This window comes from Ipomoea nil, unplaced genomic scaffold, assembly GCF_001879475.1.
Source record: "Ipomoea nil cultivar Tokyo-kokei standard unplaced genomic scaffold, Asagao_1.1 scaffold2159, whole genome shotgun sequence".
NCBI classification, from domain to species: domain Eukaryota; kingdom Viridiplantae; phylum Streptophyta; class Magnoliopsida; order Solanales; family Convolvulaceae; genus Ipomoea; species Ipomoea nil.
Genome location: NW_017618587.1, coordinates 2,857,537 through 2,873,183, shown reverse-complemented (window position 1 = coordinate 2,873,183; position 15,647 = coordinate 2,857,537). Strand labels below are relative to the sequence as shown.

The following is a 15,647-nucleotide window of genomic DNA, read 5'->3' as shown; positions in this document are numbered from 1 at the left end:
CCACGATCTCAGAAGGTGTCAATAAAAATTAAACTCATGATCTTAATCATGTTTTACTGACTCGAAAATTTGTTTATTTAATCATATTTTACTCACTTAGTCACTCCTTTTTTAAGCTGTATTAGCTCGTTTGAAGCAATGGCATCCACAAATCAAATAAGATAACAAGAAAGCTAACCAAAGAACAACAACAGACAATGAGACAAACAGACAGACACAAATGTGAGACAACCAAACATTTAAAGACAATCCCATAAAAAGTATGCAACAAGAAGACATACAACTTGTACACAAAAGTTGAGAACTGTTTTCCAGGCTCTAACTTGGAGACAGACTGCAAAATACCAAATATTTACATGATTTGTTGTTCTAGTCTGCATATCTGGAGATGCAGTGCTTTGGGTATTTACCCATTGAAGATATGATAAAATCACTTTCTCCGTTTATAACACCTTGAAGGTACGGCTTGGGTAACTCGAGATGGTGGAACGACCTCCTCCACAACCCGAAAGATACTGACATCAAAGACAATATCATCACTTCGACTAGCCAGCCTGAACACACACACATCGAACTCTTCAAGGTTATTTTCAAGCACAAATTTGCGATAGCCACTGCCCGAAATTTTTCTGTGGTAACATCTGGTTGTCCACGCATTCTCTTTGACACGCAGAGTCAAGTCAAAGTTTTTCTCGGTTGTAGGAAGATATTTCCCCGCCCAATCAGTAGGGATACTCTGCATTGCAGCAAAAAATGAACTTTTTGGTATACTATGTAGCATTTTCAACAGATCGGATCTTGAAAAATATTGAATTGGCAGCAAATCAATGAAGGGTTTGGAAGATTTAGCAGAACGTTACCAAAAAGAATCCCTTATACACATTGCCCGGTGCCATGATCACCACGAATCCATAACACGAAGCTACTGCAGATGCCATTTGTATAGCGTTGGCTTTCTCCTCTTCAGTCACTGGCCTTCTGTTCGATTTCAGCTGGATTTCAGCACTTCTGATTCTACCTGGTACCAAGAAACGGGGAATGAGTAATCACACATAGGGATTTTATATATATATAAGATCCACTATTGTTATTTGAAAAAATATCAAAATAGTTAAAAGGGTATACTCATAGATCCCTTCCTAGCTCCCCTCTTTCCTCGAGTACCCTGTTTGACAGATGTTTGTGCCTCTCTAGGTTTCTTCCGTTTAGTGGTGGCTCTAATTACTTCAACTGAGGATTCACTGTTTGTCTCGGGAGTCAGTGGAGTCACTGGAGTGGGGTTTCCATTAGCCTTTCCTCGACTAGGAAGCTCTTGGTGCCCACATTTTCTGATAAAATACGAAGCTTCCTTTTCACAATAGCTCTGTTGATCGAACATTACAACATCAAACTGCGAACCTCCATTGTATTTAAATATCAACAAATCATTTTCTTGGAGGGAATGTTCTTCCACAAATTCTTTCCATCCGCGTTGAAAGTACAGCTTCTCTCCACAAGCTGTCAACCCGACATTCCATATAGCACCACTCGGACCTTTAAGTGCAACACAACCTGCTAGCTTCTCTCTCAGATTGTTAACAAACTTCTGAGGAACAGCCTGCAAATTCATCAAACCAACATTTACTAGAGTTTGCCAACAGGCACATTTATAAGCATTCACAAGACCATTAGACTAAACTAAACAAAGTTAAAAGGATCAGGAAAAGATGCAAATGTTATGTTCATATACTCAAAGGTAAAATGCTATTCTTGCACTCTATTAAGTGTCACAAACATTTTTTTTTGTCAGACCATAAGCCCATACCATACTATAGGGGCAAAGTGCTGGCCAGATTAGTTTTTCTATACGAGATGAGATTCGAACTCCCGACCTCTCTTAAGGTACGAAAATGCACGGCCACTCACGCCAACCAAACTTGTCAGAAACATTTATATTCTAGCAAAACTTATCTAACAGGGAGTATTACACACATGGATACAAAAAAGCCCCCGAAAGGAATGGCTGAATAGGTAGAGCATGATTTAGATAACGAGTTGAGTTCTTGCCAATACCAAAAATCAAGTCATATGGTCTTCCTAGTGCAATTTTCCTTTCCTAGGGTTTGCTGGTTATTACACATAATTGTGGTTAACCTAGTTTGCTTGCTGGTTATTACACATGATTGTGGTTAACCTAGTATGCACCTCGAGATAGTGAGTGCGGGTTTCTCATCCTGAAACAAACCCCAAGAACAGGCAAAGGAGCAACACCATAGTAAACACAGCACAACAAACTAAAAACATACACTAACAGATAAACAACATGCATGGTTGATCAGAAGTTTCCACAAAATGCATTACTATGTTTTTTTTTTTTTTTTTTTGCATTTACTAGTTTTGGCAAAAGAAAACTCTGTAATTTGGACTTACAAGCTGCTCATTGTAACATCCGGAGAGAATCTGAAAGAACTGAACTGCTTGAAAACGAGACCAATAGATATGTTCCTCCCATTTCTGACAACCCCTGCAGTCATCTCCCATTCTTCTGCTAATCTTGAAACAAAGAAACACCAAAACTAAAGATGAAAGAATGGATTTTTAAAACTGAAACTGTTTTTCTACAAAAAGGCATAATCCTAACCTAATATTAATAATGCAAAAAGAACTTTCCATATTCTTACATAATGATAAAACGCAGATTCTTGATCTTAAGGGAGAGGAAGATGAGCAAAGGACAAGGAAGATGGTATGGAATAGTTAATGGTGGCAAATATGGGATTTTATTGGTGGGTCAAAATAATATATAAAATTTACTGGATGCACCCATTGGATAGAAGAATAAAAGGAAAATTCTCTATTACATTGTAATATGTACTGTCTGTTCATATACTTTCTCAACCTACTGACCGCTCTATTGTAGTATGTAGTATTTGTTCATATACTTTCTCAACCTACTGAAACACAAAATACTTACACAAAATACTTTCTCAACCTACTGAAACACAAAATACCAAACCAATAACACGCCTCCACTAAAGCTCGAACTCATAATCTTCCAAATAAAAGTCCAACCCGAATACCATTAGACCACATAGTCCTAGTACCTATTAAGTACCTGATTTATCTTCTCTCACATGTTTTATCAGTCAGAGTGTGGAGCCCTTAGCGTTGAAATTCAATCTTTAAGAGAAGAATAAAAAGAAAATTGTTCTCTGCTTAGCGCATTGAGTATCTTTTTTTTTTTTTTTTTTTGAAAATAAGGCATAGCCATGTATTAATGAATGAATAGAGCAATAGAGTCAAGAGGGACGGAGTCCCATAACATAGAATGATCCTGATCGAAAGCTACCGAAGCTAAAGTATGAGCATGTAAATTAACCGATCTAGAAATAACATTCAACGAACAATGATTAAATAAAGACATTGACGTCCTACATTGGTCCACAATGACACCAACATAGGACCGAATAGACGTGGGAGCCGAGAGTAAAGAACTCCGTAGTTCTGAGCAATCTGTTAGAAGATCCACATTCATCACGTTTCGTTCCTTGAGCCAAGATAATGATTCCTTGCACGCAAGTGCTTCGGCCATAAGTGGCAAAAAACACCCTGACAGTTGTCCATTTGTGGCAGCCTGGAATGATCCTATTTGGGAGAATAAAACAGCGCCGCAGGTGACTTCTCCGGTGGACGCCCCCGAATCTATGTAGCACTTCGAACGGACCTGTCACGTTCCGTTCCTGTAGCTGCTTCTGCTGCCGACGGGCGAGGGAGACGCCAGTGGAGCTGTGCGTACGTGTGCATGGCGGCAACAGCTCGTCGCCAAACCTGTCTGGGGCGCAATAACGTACCCTCCCACACCGCAGTGTTTCGGACACTCCATAGATGGTAGAGCACGGCCACCAACTGACCGCATTGTTCTTCTGTCAAAATATTCAGTGCACCCATATATAAGCCATATTGGAAACGAGTTAGACAAAATATTTGTGATAGGCATTGAGTATCTACTTATATATGAATCATATAACCCAACGGAATAACTCAAGTGACAAATAAGCTTTCTTTGTGGATGAAAATTTTGAGATAACCCGAGTTTGATTCCCACAAACGGGGATTAGTTGGGTGGCCACACCAAATGTGAATCATATATTGCTTAGATAGTGAAATTTTTTTATCATAATTTTAAAGATTAAATTATATGGACCAAATTTGTAATTTATATGTACTATATTTAATGAATAATAAGTTTGTACTCATAATTATAGTTTGTAATCATTTTTATATGAAGTGTTTTAATTTATATTGTATACAATAAATAATAATAATAATAATAATAATAATAATAATAATAATAATAATAATAATAATAATAATAATAATATGCTACATTTCATCTTTATTTATAAAAAAAAAAAAAAAAAAAAAAAAATCCCTACATGACTACATCCCATTTTATGTATATGTTAAATTTCGGGTCGGGGTGTGGGGACCCTTAGGGTTGGGGTTCAACCTTTGAAAGAATGTATATGTTAAATTTACAAGGTTTGACTATAAATTATTTATAATTTTTTTTTTATATAATTTAGAGCATTTTGAGCAGTCAAATGGATTTTTTTTTAACGTTTGTATTATTTTTGTCATTCAAATAAGAGGTCTATGATGGTGGAAATGTGGAATGGCATCCTAGCTCCGATCCACAAAATGTCGTCTCTGGCTGTCCATATTTTAATTTCTCCTTAACACACAGATCAAAGTTAAATCAAAGGTTTTCTTAGTCTTAGGAAGATAGGCCTGATGAGGATTCACTGTTTGTCTCATGATGGTTTGATGGTCTTATGCTATATATGCACCTGTGTTGCACGCAGTATGCCAATTGCCAATGGCTGGTAAGAAGCTAAGTTTCCACAAAATATGAAAGAAACAAACTGCTTTAAAATCAGATCAGTAAATATATTCCTCCATTTTTGACAATACCTGCAGTCATCTCCCATTAATAGCAATGGAAATTAAAAATATGAGCTAACTCGATCAGCCCAAGGTTAGCATTTCTAAAAAGCCCAACCTAAAGCTCAACCACCTCATCACATTGTGCCTAGTATATGTTGCACACAACATGCACACTAATAAACTATTATTTCAAACCATTCATGTTTTATCAAAATAAACATATAATTCATCTGTAATTTAAAATAAGTTATAAGTTCTACAGAACAGAATCTAAGAATGAACCGCACATAACAGACGACATGGGCGGGATTACTTTGAAGACGAAACTGGGTTAACTCGAGATGGTGGAACAGCATCCTCCACAACTCGGAAGATGCTGACATTGAAAGAAATATCTTCACCAGTGTCTCTACTCGCCATCTCGAACACACACACATCGAATTCTTCAATTTGGTTCTCAAGGACGAAGCTTCGATACCCCTTGCCAGCCAGTATAGTTCTTCGCCCAAATTTTAGTCTCTGGTAGCATCTCACTGTCCATGTTTTCCCCTTAAAACTCAGTCTCAAATCAAAGTTTCTCTTAATCTCAGGAAGATTTGTCTTCGCCCAATCACCCGGGATAGCCTATGTTGCATGCATGCACCAAAAATTTGAGAGTTACATGAATGAATAATGAATCTTGAAAAATATAAATATTGAATGAAAGGTTTTGGAAGGTTTAGCATTACCATCTCAAATCTCCTGTACACATTCCCAGGAGCCATAATGACAGTGAACCCAGTAGGGGAAACTGCTGCAGATGCCATTTGTTTGGCCTTGCCTTTCTCCTCTTCCGTCACTGCCCTTCTATTCGATTTGAGCTGAGAGCGTGATGTAGTATCTGTTCAATATACTTTCTATATCTGTTATAGTCCAAAGACCGGGGTTTGCTCCTATGACCTTCCATCAAGGAGAGCCACAGAGATGTCAACTGAGCAGATGGTTAATTAAGACAGAAAGAATAATAGTTAAAAGTGTGTACCCTTAGATCCCTCACTTGTCTTCCTCATTGGTGGTGGAGATGCTTGTTTCTGTGTAATTTTATCTAAAGGAGGTGCCCATTTTGTGGATCCAAGGAATTGAACCGAGGATTCACTGCTTGTCTCATCGTCACTAGTTGGAGTTGGAGCTGGAGCGGAAGTGAGAGCTAGAGCAAGAGCTGGGTTACTCTCAATCTTATAAACTCCATCTCCTCGTCCACATTTTCTTATAAAATACGAAGATTCTTTTTCACACTGGCTCTGGAGATCGAATATTTTCACCTTAAATTGTGAACCTCCGTTGTATTCAAATAGTAACATGTCATTTTTCTGGAGGGAATGTTCTTCGACAAACTCTTTCCACCCATGATCAAAGTACAACTCCTCTCCCAGTGCTGTTAGTCCCACATTCCATATTGCACCACTCGGACCTATAAGTGCAACAGAACTTTCTAACTTCTCTCTCATTTTGTTAACAAACTTCTGAGGAACAGCCTGCAAGAACAGAATGCATGTTTGATCACAAGTTTCCAGAAAAAAAGTTTTTACTAATTTTGGAGAAATTAAAGAAGACATTATGTTTTCAAAAAAAAAAAAAAAAAAGAAGAAGACATTATAGTTTGGACTTACAAGCAGCTGATTGAAACTTTCTGAGAGAATCTGAACGAAACAAATTGTTTTAAAACAAGACCAGTACATATTTTCCTGTCCTTCCTGGCAATTCTTGCGGTCATCTCCCATTCTTCTGCTCTGCTAATCTGAAATCAAGAAACACCAAAATTAAAGATGAAAGAATGGATTTTTAGAAAGGATGAAAAAACAACTTTATATATTTTAACACATTCTAGAATTTCCCACACTCCAGCCCCTTCAAGATAATAGATGGATATAAATCTGTCTCATCATTCTATTAGGTGAAAAAATTAGTGTCTATAAGAAACTCATCATATTAAATAAATTAAATTTTCATATTATGACAATTAGGTCTAGATCATATATTTTTATCTATAATTTATTATCTAATAACCAATTGAGTTGTCCATATACACCGCACTCTAGAATTCTCGATGATAATGGAGTGGGGGTGAGGAAACGGCAGTGGAAGGTGGCAGGGAATAGTGAATAGGGGATTTTCTTTTGATGGGTCAAAATAATTATATGAAAAATATTATATGCATCCTTGAAGCAATCAATTGGTCATCCTACCAAACACTTTTTGTTAAAATAATAATAATAATTCTATTTTTAGCACTTAACTTCATTGATAACGGAAGTTGATGAGTGGTATACTAGGTTGATTGGTTGGACTAGTCAACTAAAAGTGTTTAGAGACATAATTAATGCAAGAAAGTAACGGGATTAAGGAAATTCAAGAAAGACATAAGAAATTGATGTAAAATCTAGAGAGTTGAGAGATCGAAAGAGTAAGAGAGATATGAGATTTGGAAAGATGAGAGGGAGCACGGAGAGATCGAGAGAGTAAGAAAATTTTGAGACCTAGAGAGAGAAGAAGGGAGAGATCGAGAAAGTATGAGAGATTTGAGATTTGGAAAGGGGAGAAATCGACCCAAGCTAGATTAAGCAATAGTCCTACGGTTAGCATTTCTAGAAAGCCAAACCTAAAGCTAAACCAGCTCATCACATTGTGCCTAGCATGTGTTGCACGCAACACACCCATTAAGCACGTGTGAAGTAGGTGCTAACTATTGAGCTTGTATTGATTGACTTATACATTTATCCCTGATGGTGATTTTTTATTTTTCTTGGCCAAAACCTAAACTTAAAAAAAAAGTAATTAACAAATAAAATAAATAAGTAAATACCATACTTGGCTGAGGTGACCGGCGAGGCGTAGCCACGTGGGGTGGTAGGCGTCGACGTGGCAGAGGCAGAAGACGATTCAGTTGAAGTGCAAACTATAGAAGGGCGTGGTTGAACTGAATTCGCGATTAGAAGCGATATTCGCCAAAACGACGTTGAGACCTAGAGAGAGGAAAAGGGAGAAATCTAGAGAGGAAAATGGAGAGATCGAGAAAGTAGGAGAGATTTGAGATTTGGAAAGGAGAAAAATCGGCCCAAGCTAGGTTAAGGGAAAGATCGAGAAAGTAGGAGAGATTTGAGATTTGGAAAGGAGAGAAATCGACCCAATCTAGGTTAAGCAATAGGCCCGAAGTTAGCATTTCTAGAAAGCCAAACCTAAAGCTAAGCCAGCTCATCACATTGTGCCTAGCATGTGTTGCACACAACACGCCCATTGAGCACGTGCGAAGTAGGTGCTGATTATTGAGCTTGTATTAGTTGACTTAGACATCTATCCCCGATGGTTTTTTATTTTTCTTGTTAACCAAAAATTAATACCTAATTACTTAATAGTCCACAAATCCAATTCAATAAAAGATTCAAAAGAAAAAAAAAATAAAGCAAAATGGCCAAAACCTAAACTGAAAAGAAATAAGTAAATAACAAATAAAATAAATAAATAACATACCTAGCGGAGGTGATTGGTGAGGCGTGGTCGCGTGGGGTGGCGGGCGTTGGCGTGACAGAGGCAGAAGATGATTCTGTCGAAGTGCAGACTATAGAAGGGTGGTGTGGCTGAATTGAATTCGCGATTAGAAGCGATTTTTTTTTTTTTTTTTTTGGAGTTATTCGTCAAAACAACGTCGAGACCTAGAGAGAGGAAAAGGGAGAGATCGAGAAAGTATGAGAGATTTGAGATTTGGAAAGGGACGAAATCGACCCAAGCTAGGTTAAGGGAGATATCGAGAAAGTACGAGAGATTTGAGATTTGGAAAGGGGATAAATCGACCCAAGCTAGGTTAAGCAATAGGCCCAAAGTTAGCATTTCTAGAAAGCAAAACCTAATTAAAGCTAAGCCAGCTCATCACATTGTGCCTAGCATGTGTTGCACGCAACACGCCCATTGAGCATGTGTGAAGTAGGTCCTAATTGAGTTTGTATTGGTTGACTTAGACATCTATCCCCGATGATTCCTCTCCCCCCCCCCCCCCCCCCCCCCCCCCAATAATCAATGGAAGGTGATGCCATATATGGTTGTAATTTCAAAAGAATTAGTTTTTGAATTTTATTTTATTTTTAAAAGTTGAAAGAAAGAAAGAAATTTCTTTTTCATAACAACTCTATTGATCGAACATTAGTACATCAAATTGTGAACCTCTATTATATCTAAATCAGTATTGCAAAAGACGCTATGCGCTCCCTAGGTATAAAGAGAGCGCCTAGCCGCCTGATTTTTTATTTTTATTTCTTACTTTTTTAGTCTTTTATTTTTTAAATTTAAAAAATAAATTAATCAAAAATTCTAATACCTAATTACCTAATAGTCCACAAATCCAATTCAATAAAAGATTCAAAAGAAAAAAAATTAAAGCAAAATGGCCAAAACCTAAACTGGAAAAAAAAAGTAAATAACAAATAAAATATATAAGTAAATATCATACTTGGCGGAGGCGACTGGCGGAGGTGACCGGCGAGGCGTGGCCGTGTGGGTTGGCAGGCGTTAGCGTGATAGAGACAAAAGACGATTCGATCAAAGTGCAGATTAGAAGTGATTTTATTTTTGTTTAGGAGTTGGCGGGGGTGACCGGCGAGGCGCGACCGTGTGGGGTGGCGGACGTTAGCGTGATAGAGACAAAAGACGATTCGATCGAAGTGCAGATTAGAAGTGAATTCACGATTAGAAGTGATTTTATTTTTGTTTAGGAGTTATTCGCCAAAACGACGTCGTTTTGGCGAATAATCTCTTTTATAAAAAATAAAAAAAAAATGGCTTGAGACGTTTCGACTAGCTAGGCGATCTAGGTGCCGCCTAAATCAGACCGCCTGGGCAACCCCCTAATACCAATATGTCACTTTTTCAGAGGAAATATTCTTCAACAAATTCTTCCCATCCATGAGGAAAGTAAAAACTCCAAATCCTTTCCATAGTGACAGTCCGGATTTCATATAGCATCACTCGGACCTTTAAATGCTACAAAACATGCTAGCTTCTCTCTCAAATTTAAGGCACATCTATGAACATTCAAAACCCTACTAACATTATAAAACCATTTGACTAAACTGAACAAAGTAAAAGGGACCAATTCAAGGCCATCCAGATACAAATGGTATGTCCATATTCTCAAATCAAAATGCTATTTTTGCACTCAATTGACTTGCAATAAGTGTCACAAACATTTGTTTTTTTTTATATAAAATTTTCCTGATAACTTGATCTTGACATTTTTTGTCTCAAATGTTACTTCCATAAAGAATCATAATAATAAGAGTAAAAGACATTTTTGGTCCTAGACTTATAGTGGCTTGGACAATTTTAGTCTTTTATAAAAAAAATTTGCCATTTTATGGACAGAGTTATTGTGGCGAGGACATTTTTGGTCCTCCGTCTATATTTCTGTTAGATAACCGTATGAGAGAGGGGCAATTATGTCAATTTAGGCTATCTCCTTCTATCTATTATATCTATGTGTGTTTGGCGGCTTCGATTCTCCTTCTATCTATTTGATTAGTAACCTGTTTGGTGGCTTCGATTCTCCGGCAATTTCTTCGTACAACTGCAACTTGGACTCTCCGACTCCTTCGAATTATGACTGAGAAGAAAACAAAACACACATAGATATAATAGATAGAAGGAGATAGCCTAAATTGACGTAATTACCCCTCTCTCAGACGGTTATCTAACAGAAATATAGATGGAGGACCAAAAATGTCCTCGCCACAATAACTCTGTCCATAAAATGGCAAATTTTTTTATAAAGGACTAAAATTGTCCAAGCCACTATAAATTTAGGACTAAAAATGTCTTTTACTCTAATAATAAGTTTGATCGAAACTCAAGTCTGAAACACAAATATGCAAAAGAGTCTACCCATTTCCATTGTATAAGTAACCAAAAGTTGTTAGGTTTGGTGTAGGACATCACACAAAAATTAAAGGTGTACAAGAAACAAACAAACAAACACAGCTAAGAAGAATCACAAAAACTCAAGCTTTAGTATATAGTTGTAGGTAACTTCTCACAATTTCCACTCACAAAGTAGCAGACTAAGTATATCAAAAGAATTCCTGAAACAAGGCTGCAAAAACGAAATCTCCAACAAGTAAAAATAAGAATCTGAAGAATACATACATCCACTTGAATTGCCAGACTCTATCTATCTCTACATTATGTCTGTCTCTTCAAAATCTTCTGATTGTCTGTCAGCTTCTTCTATGAAAACGGGGTTCAAAAACTTGGCCACAAACGCCCACATTCTATAAACGTCTTCGAAGTTGGTCAAGAAACTAAGCGATGCTGTAACCACCTCTATCCGGAAGAGTTGGTTCTTGTTGTCATGGCAACCGCTAGACATTGGTTTACTGCATAGGGTTATGTCTTCGGGGCATCGACTTCTATGGCGCTGTTTTGAGCTATCGACCACTTGTATGTGACTGAGGATACCGACACCAAGAGATACCCCGTGTTTTTCAGCCAACTTCTGAACAGTTTCGGGATGAATTAGGCCGCCTTTACTGCTGTCTCTCACGTTAAACGCCACTGATGCACCCCTTTCGTACTTTATCTTAGGACCATATATCTGCACGAGAGGCGCTCCTATGGTGTTGTCGGAACTGGGGAAGTGAAGCTGCAACAGTGAAGTAACGAGCCAGTTGATCAGATACCTTAGTCGGAGAGTTGTTTTGTTTAGGCCCAACATATCAACGTGATCGAGATGGGTGCAGGTTATCTCGGGCTCCCTCCTCTGCCAGTCTTGCCCGTCACCATCATCATGGCCAGTCATCAAAGCTTCATCGGATCGAAGGAAGTGATGTGATCTTCCTTCTCGGTTCTTATTCAAGGTAAAAGATCCGCCTTGTCTACTTTGTTCCCTTCTTCCTAATAATCGAAAATCACATTCGGTCTCTCTCCTTATGCAGTTTTCTTTTATTCCTCGACAGATTTCAGGAGTGCAGGGAGTCTTGGGATCGAAATGCTGAAAGCCTCGCAACCCATTCGAGATAGAGCTACTCTCTGAACCTCTGCTTAATTCTTCAACGATTTCAATCTCTTCTTGAATGTCTTTGCCACCATATCTTCCAACGTCTTTTTGTATTGTCAGATATGGTTCTCTAGAACTCGGTTCTTGTGACATTGACAAGACAGCCGTGTCGAAAGAAATCATAGGATCTTCATTCACCCTCCTCTCATCGTATACTTTGCTCTGAGAAACTTTTGATCCCACCTTCGGACTTGAAAACCATGACTGAGTTAAAGGTGCTAACGGTTTCTCTTTGGTGAATTGACCAGAAAGATCGGAGTGGTGAGGACTCTGGCCTAAATCGATCCAGCATGAGTAATCAGATAACCCGTCCTCACTGAACATGGGACTTCTCATGGCTTCCCCAATTGAAATGCTATCGGCTTCCTCATATATAGTGCTTGCCCCATCCCGGTCCGAGTTATTATCCAGCTCCATCTCAGTATCAAACACGTCTCTCACCTGTGAGGACGTGAAAACGCCAGAAAATGCAGGTAATTGAGAGCCTCCGGGTTTCCCAATCACCAATTCATCGTTCCCGTTATCTGTTCCTTCTTCGAATTCCACCAATCCATCCAAACCATCTAAAGAATCGCCTAGGTATTGAGGAAACTCGGGAACAATCCTAACCATACCAGTTCCAGTACGGCCAGGCTGGTTCTGTAGGGCTGTCATAACAGATTTCTTAATTAGAAGGCATCCAAACCCCGTAGGGTCAGAACCGAAGATCTTATAAAACGACGTGATTATGAAATCCGGCCTAAAAAGGGACAAACCGAGCGAATCCATGTCCTTGGGACCTAACGAACCAGCATCCAGCAGCACATGCCAATTGTGTTGCTGTGCCAAAGCCATCCACTGGTAAGAATACTTAGCACCCGTAACCCTAGACTGAACGGGAAAAGCAAAAAGCCCAACTGCAGAAACCTTTTTTCGCTTTTTCTTGACCGATATCTGCTTCCTCAGCTCCCTAGAGCAAGGCTTCAACGATGGCCATTTGAACCAGGCACTGCCAACCTTGGCGCCTTTCTCTTTGGCGCATTGCGCCATCCAATTCACGGATTGGCTCTCGTGATCGAACATAGTCAACAACCGCTTATTTGTGTGGAAAGGGTAAAATTCAGCAAGCAATTTAAACGCAGACCCTCTACTAACAGTAAACACGAGAGCATACTCGTTCTCAGGAATGTGCAAATAATCCATAATCCTTACTTTAATATCATGCTCCACAGTGCCCTCTTCAGCGCCTCCATGTAAGGCTTGATTGTTCAGATTTGCAGTGATTTCTTTTAAGCTAAATGCAGATGTATTCCAGAAATGAAGAGTTTGGTAATACGAAAACAAGCCAAAGCCGCAGTAATCAAGGCATACCTTAGCATCAGAATCGGAGAGGTGACTATACTCATTCAATCTCAGCTGATCAATCCTTTCTGAAGACTGGAACTTGGGGTACATAATCAGGAACTTATTGAAAGCTTCTTGATAATCAGGAATGGCTTCTTCAGTGCAGAAGGTCCTGTTGGCTGCAAGAGCAGTGGCTAGCAAGAATTCCTTCTGAGCATTCAGCCTAGCCAGAGACCTTGACCTCCCAAAGTTGCCATTTTCTGATGGCTCTTCATCATCAATGTCCTGAGATTTTGCCAGTGACCCATTCTCAGAGGCATCTTCAAGAGCCTCCCTGATTCTGGCCTCCTGCAATTGCCTCAGAATTGAAGAAGGCCTTGGCTTTGAGAGCTGAGCTGACCCAGAATCATCCCCTTTCTTCATCTTCTTCCTGTCCAAAATTATGGCTGCACATTTGGACAGGGGTTTCCATAGTGAAAGATGCATTTCAAATTTGAATTTCTGAATGCTGCTTCACAGCTTGTTTTCAAACCTGAAATATGACCAAATCAAAATTCTCCATCAAGACTTGGTCTAAAAGAGCAGAAAAGGTAAAGATAAGCAAAGACATCTGATTTGGAACAAACCTTTGCCATTAAAGACACCAAAACCCTAGCTTTAGCCTCCCCACAATTCAAACTCCAAAGAATCCCCAATGTCTCTACCCCATCAAAGATTCCAGCCGCAGATTCAAAGCCACCCAATAAAGCACCAATCTTGAGCCACTCCACAGTAAAATTTCAAGAATTCAATTTTTTCTTTTTTTCTTTTTTAAAAGTAATAGCTGAGACTGGCAATAGTTTCAGAAAATGAAGCCATTATCTTCATCTCATCATCATTAAACAGAAGAGATGAGTAACCAAAAAAAGAAAACTAAAGCTGTCATATGATACCCAGTGCGAAAAAGGTCAAGAATTTGCAATGCAAATTCAAATTTGCCAACCCACAAAATAGACTGAAAAAAACAAAAAAAATGACAGAAACCCAACACCCAAATTTAAAAAAAAAAATGAGAATCTCGTCGAAATAAACACTGCAAAAAACCGCTGCAACTACCCAGAAGACTAATAATGGCTGAACAGTAGAGGAAGAAGAAGAGATGAGATGTGTGAAGCAAATAAAGTTGAAGGGCAAGAAACTCGTTTACTGAGTGGTGATTTGGTCAATCCGTTTTCCATGCATGTCTGCATTGATTGCTTCTTTTCTCCCCTCTTTTTTGTTTGGTATAATTAGACGCCTCTGTTCCCTTCTCGCTCACCCTTTGCTCACTGCTATGGACCACACACAGTTGAAATTTCAGAAATATGCATATAACAGTCAATGCTATGGTCCACCGCAGTTTAACTACACCGCCTACCCCTAGCTAGACCATGGACCACCATCATTAAATTCTTCAAATTTTATAAATTTCTAATCTCTTAACTATTTCTATTATAATTGGAGAAAATGATCAAATAAGCCCTTAAACTATTGTTCAAAAGTTAATTAGCATTTCTAACTTTTTAAAGAAACAATTACACCAATGAACATTGCATTTTGATGCAATGAAGCCTAAATACAAGTAAATGACCCACTATCATAGGTCATTACAGATCCAGTCACTTTCCGATATATTTTCAGACAAAAAAATAACCAGCCGGTCACGGATAAGGCAACCCAAATCTGGGTAGTCGAGTTTTCAACTGGAGTTGAAACATTTTAATTACCAATCGAGTTATTTAATTAACTTGACTAGAGTTGTATACAAATCCATAATTATTGCCACATATAAACAATATTCTAGACAAATTTGGATATTAAAATGGGTGTATAGTAATATGTGTAAGTGCATTATCTGGCAAATAAGCTGTCGTAGCACTGACCAACCAAGATTTAAAAAAAGTGTTGGAGTCAACTCTGATAGATGCTATTAATTAGCTAATTAATTAATTACTAATATCATATATATAGATTATTAATTTAGAGAAGATTTTGATGGATGGAATATTGAAAATTTGTGTGGGGAGGGCCATGCAGAAGCAGTCGTACCTAAAATGATGATAACGTTGCCTAACAATATAATAATGCGGTCTTCCGACAAAATCCTAATGCATATATAGGATATCTGTAACAAATTATATTTTGAGGATGATCCTTGTCCCTCATTACACTATCCCTGCTTTAACACCATGGCTTTAATTTGTCCACAACCCCATAACTAAATAGTTGAGTTGACACATTTTTATGAAAAATAAATTAATTTAAGCGTAATTAATTGAAAAAAAAAAATAGCTAGGGCAAC

General features: G+C 38.3%; 3 protein-coding genes across 5 annotated transcripts; all 3 read right to left on the bottom strand.

Moving 5' to 3' along the window:
* Positions 1-198: 198 nt before the first annotated feature.
* LOC109149498 (B3 domain-containing protein REM16-like) lies at positions 199-2,528 on the bottom strand. The gene is made up of 4 exons (XM_019297293.1): positions 2,410-2,528; positions 1,126-1,597; positions 861-1,018; positions 199-736 (listed from the first exon to the last, which is right to left on the bottom strand). Exons 1-4 carry the CDS (start codon positions 2,518-2,520, stop codon positions 431-433), a joined length of 1,047 nt encoding a protein of 348 aa, XP_019152838.1. The 5' UTR covers positions 2,521-2,528; the 3' UTR covers positions 199-430.
* A 2,661-nt stretch (positions 2,529-5,189) lies between these two features.
* On the bottom strand, positions 5,190-6,655 carry LOC109149499 (B3 domain-containing protein REM16-like). Its single transcript, XM_019297294.1, has 4 exons — positions 6,576-6,655; positions 5,948-6,440; positions 5,655-5,806; positions 5,190-5,550 (listed from the first exon to the last, which is right to left on the bottom strand). The coding sequence occupies exons 1-4, from the start codon at positions 6,642-6,644 to the stop codon at positions 5,236-5,238; spliced, it is 1,029 nt and encodes a 342-aa protein (XP_019152839.1). The 5' UTR covers positions 6,645-6,655; the 3' UTR covers positions 5,190-5,235.
* Positions 6,656-10,930: 4,275 nt separating this feature from the next.
* Positions 10,931-14,592, bottom strand: LOC109149493. Of its 3 annotated transcripts, none has more exons than XM_019297283.1 (2): positions 13,954-14,592; positions 10,931-13,859 (listed from the first exon to the last, which is right to left on the bottom strand). In XM_019297283.1, the coding sequence occupies exon 2, from the start codon at positions 13,811-13,813 to the stop codon at positions 11,126-11,128; it is 2,688 nt and encodes an 895-aa protein (XP_019152828.1). In that variant the 5' UTR covers positions 13,814-13,859; positions 13,954-14,592; the 3' UTR covers positions 10,931-11,125. The 3 variants fall into 3 exon arrangements, with proteins under 3 accessions (XP_019152828.1, XP_019152829.1, XP_019152830.1); XM_019297284.1 differs by lacking the exon at positions 13,954-14,592 and having other exon boundaries at positions 10,931-13,277; positions 13,355-13,501; XM_019297285.1 differs by lacking the exon at positions 13,954-14,592 and having other exon boundaries at positions 10,931-13,255; positions 13,366-13,501.
* Between the last annotated feature and the right edge of the window lie 1,055 nt (positions 14,593-15,647).

Bases quoted from the DNA above. Each gene is read 5' to 3' on its own strand.
- LOC109149498 (XM_019297293.1), bottom strand. From the start codon at position 2,520: ATGGGAGATGACTGCAGGGGTTGTCAGAAATGGGAGGAACATATCTAT. The intron at 1,598-2,409 runs GTAAGTCCAAAT...ATGAATTTGCAG, and splicing joins GATGTTACAATGAGCAGCTT to GCTGTTCCTCAGAAGTTTGT. The intron at 737-860 runs GTAACGTTCTGC...GCTGCAATGCAG, and splicing joins TGTATAAGGGATTCTTTTTG to AGTATCCCTACTGATTGGGC.
- LOC109149499 (XM_019297294.1), bottom strand. From the start codon at position 6,644: ATGTACTGGTCTTGTTTTAAAACAATTTGTTTCGTTCAGATTCTCTCA. The intron at 6,441-6,575 runs GTAAGTCCAAAC...CTGTTCTTGCAG, and splicing joins AAAGTTTCAATCAGCTGCTT to GCTGTTCCTCAGAAGTTTGT. The intron at 5,551-5,654 runs GTAATGCTAAAC...CATGCAACATAG, and splicing joins TGTACAGGAGATTTGAGATG to GCTATCCCGGGTGATTGGGC.
- LOC109149493 (XM_019297283.1), bottom strand. From the start codon at position 13,813: ATGCATCTTTCACTATGGAAACCCCTGTCCAAATGTGCAGCCATAATT.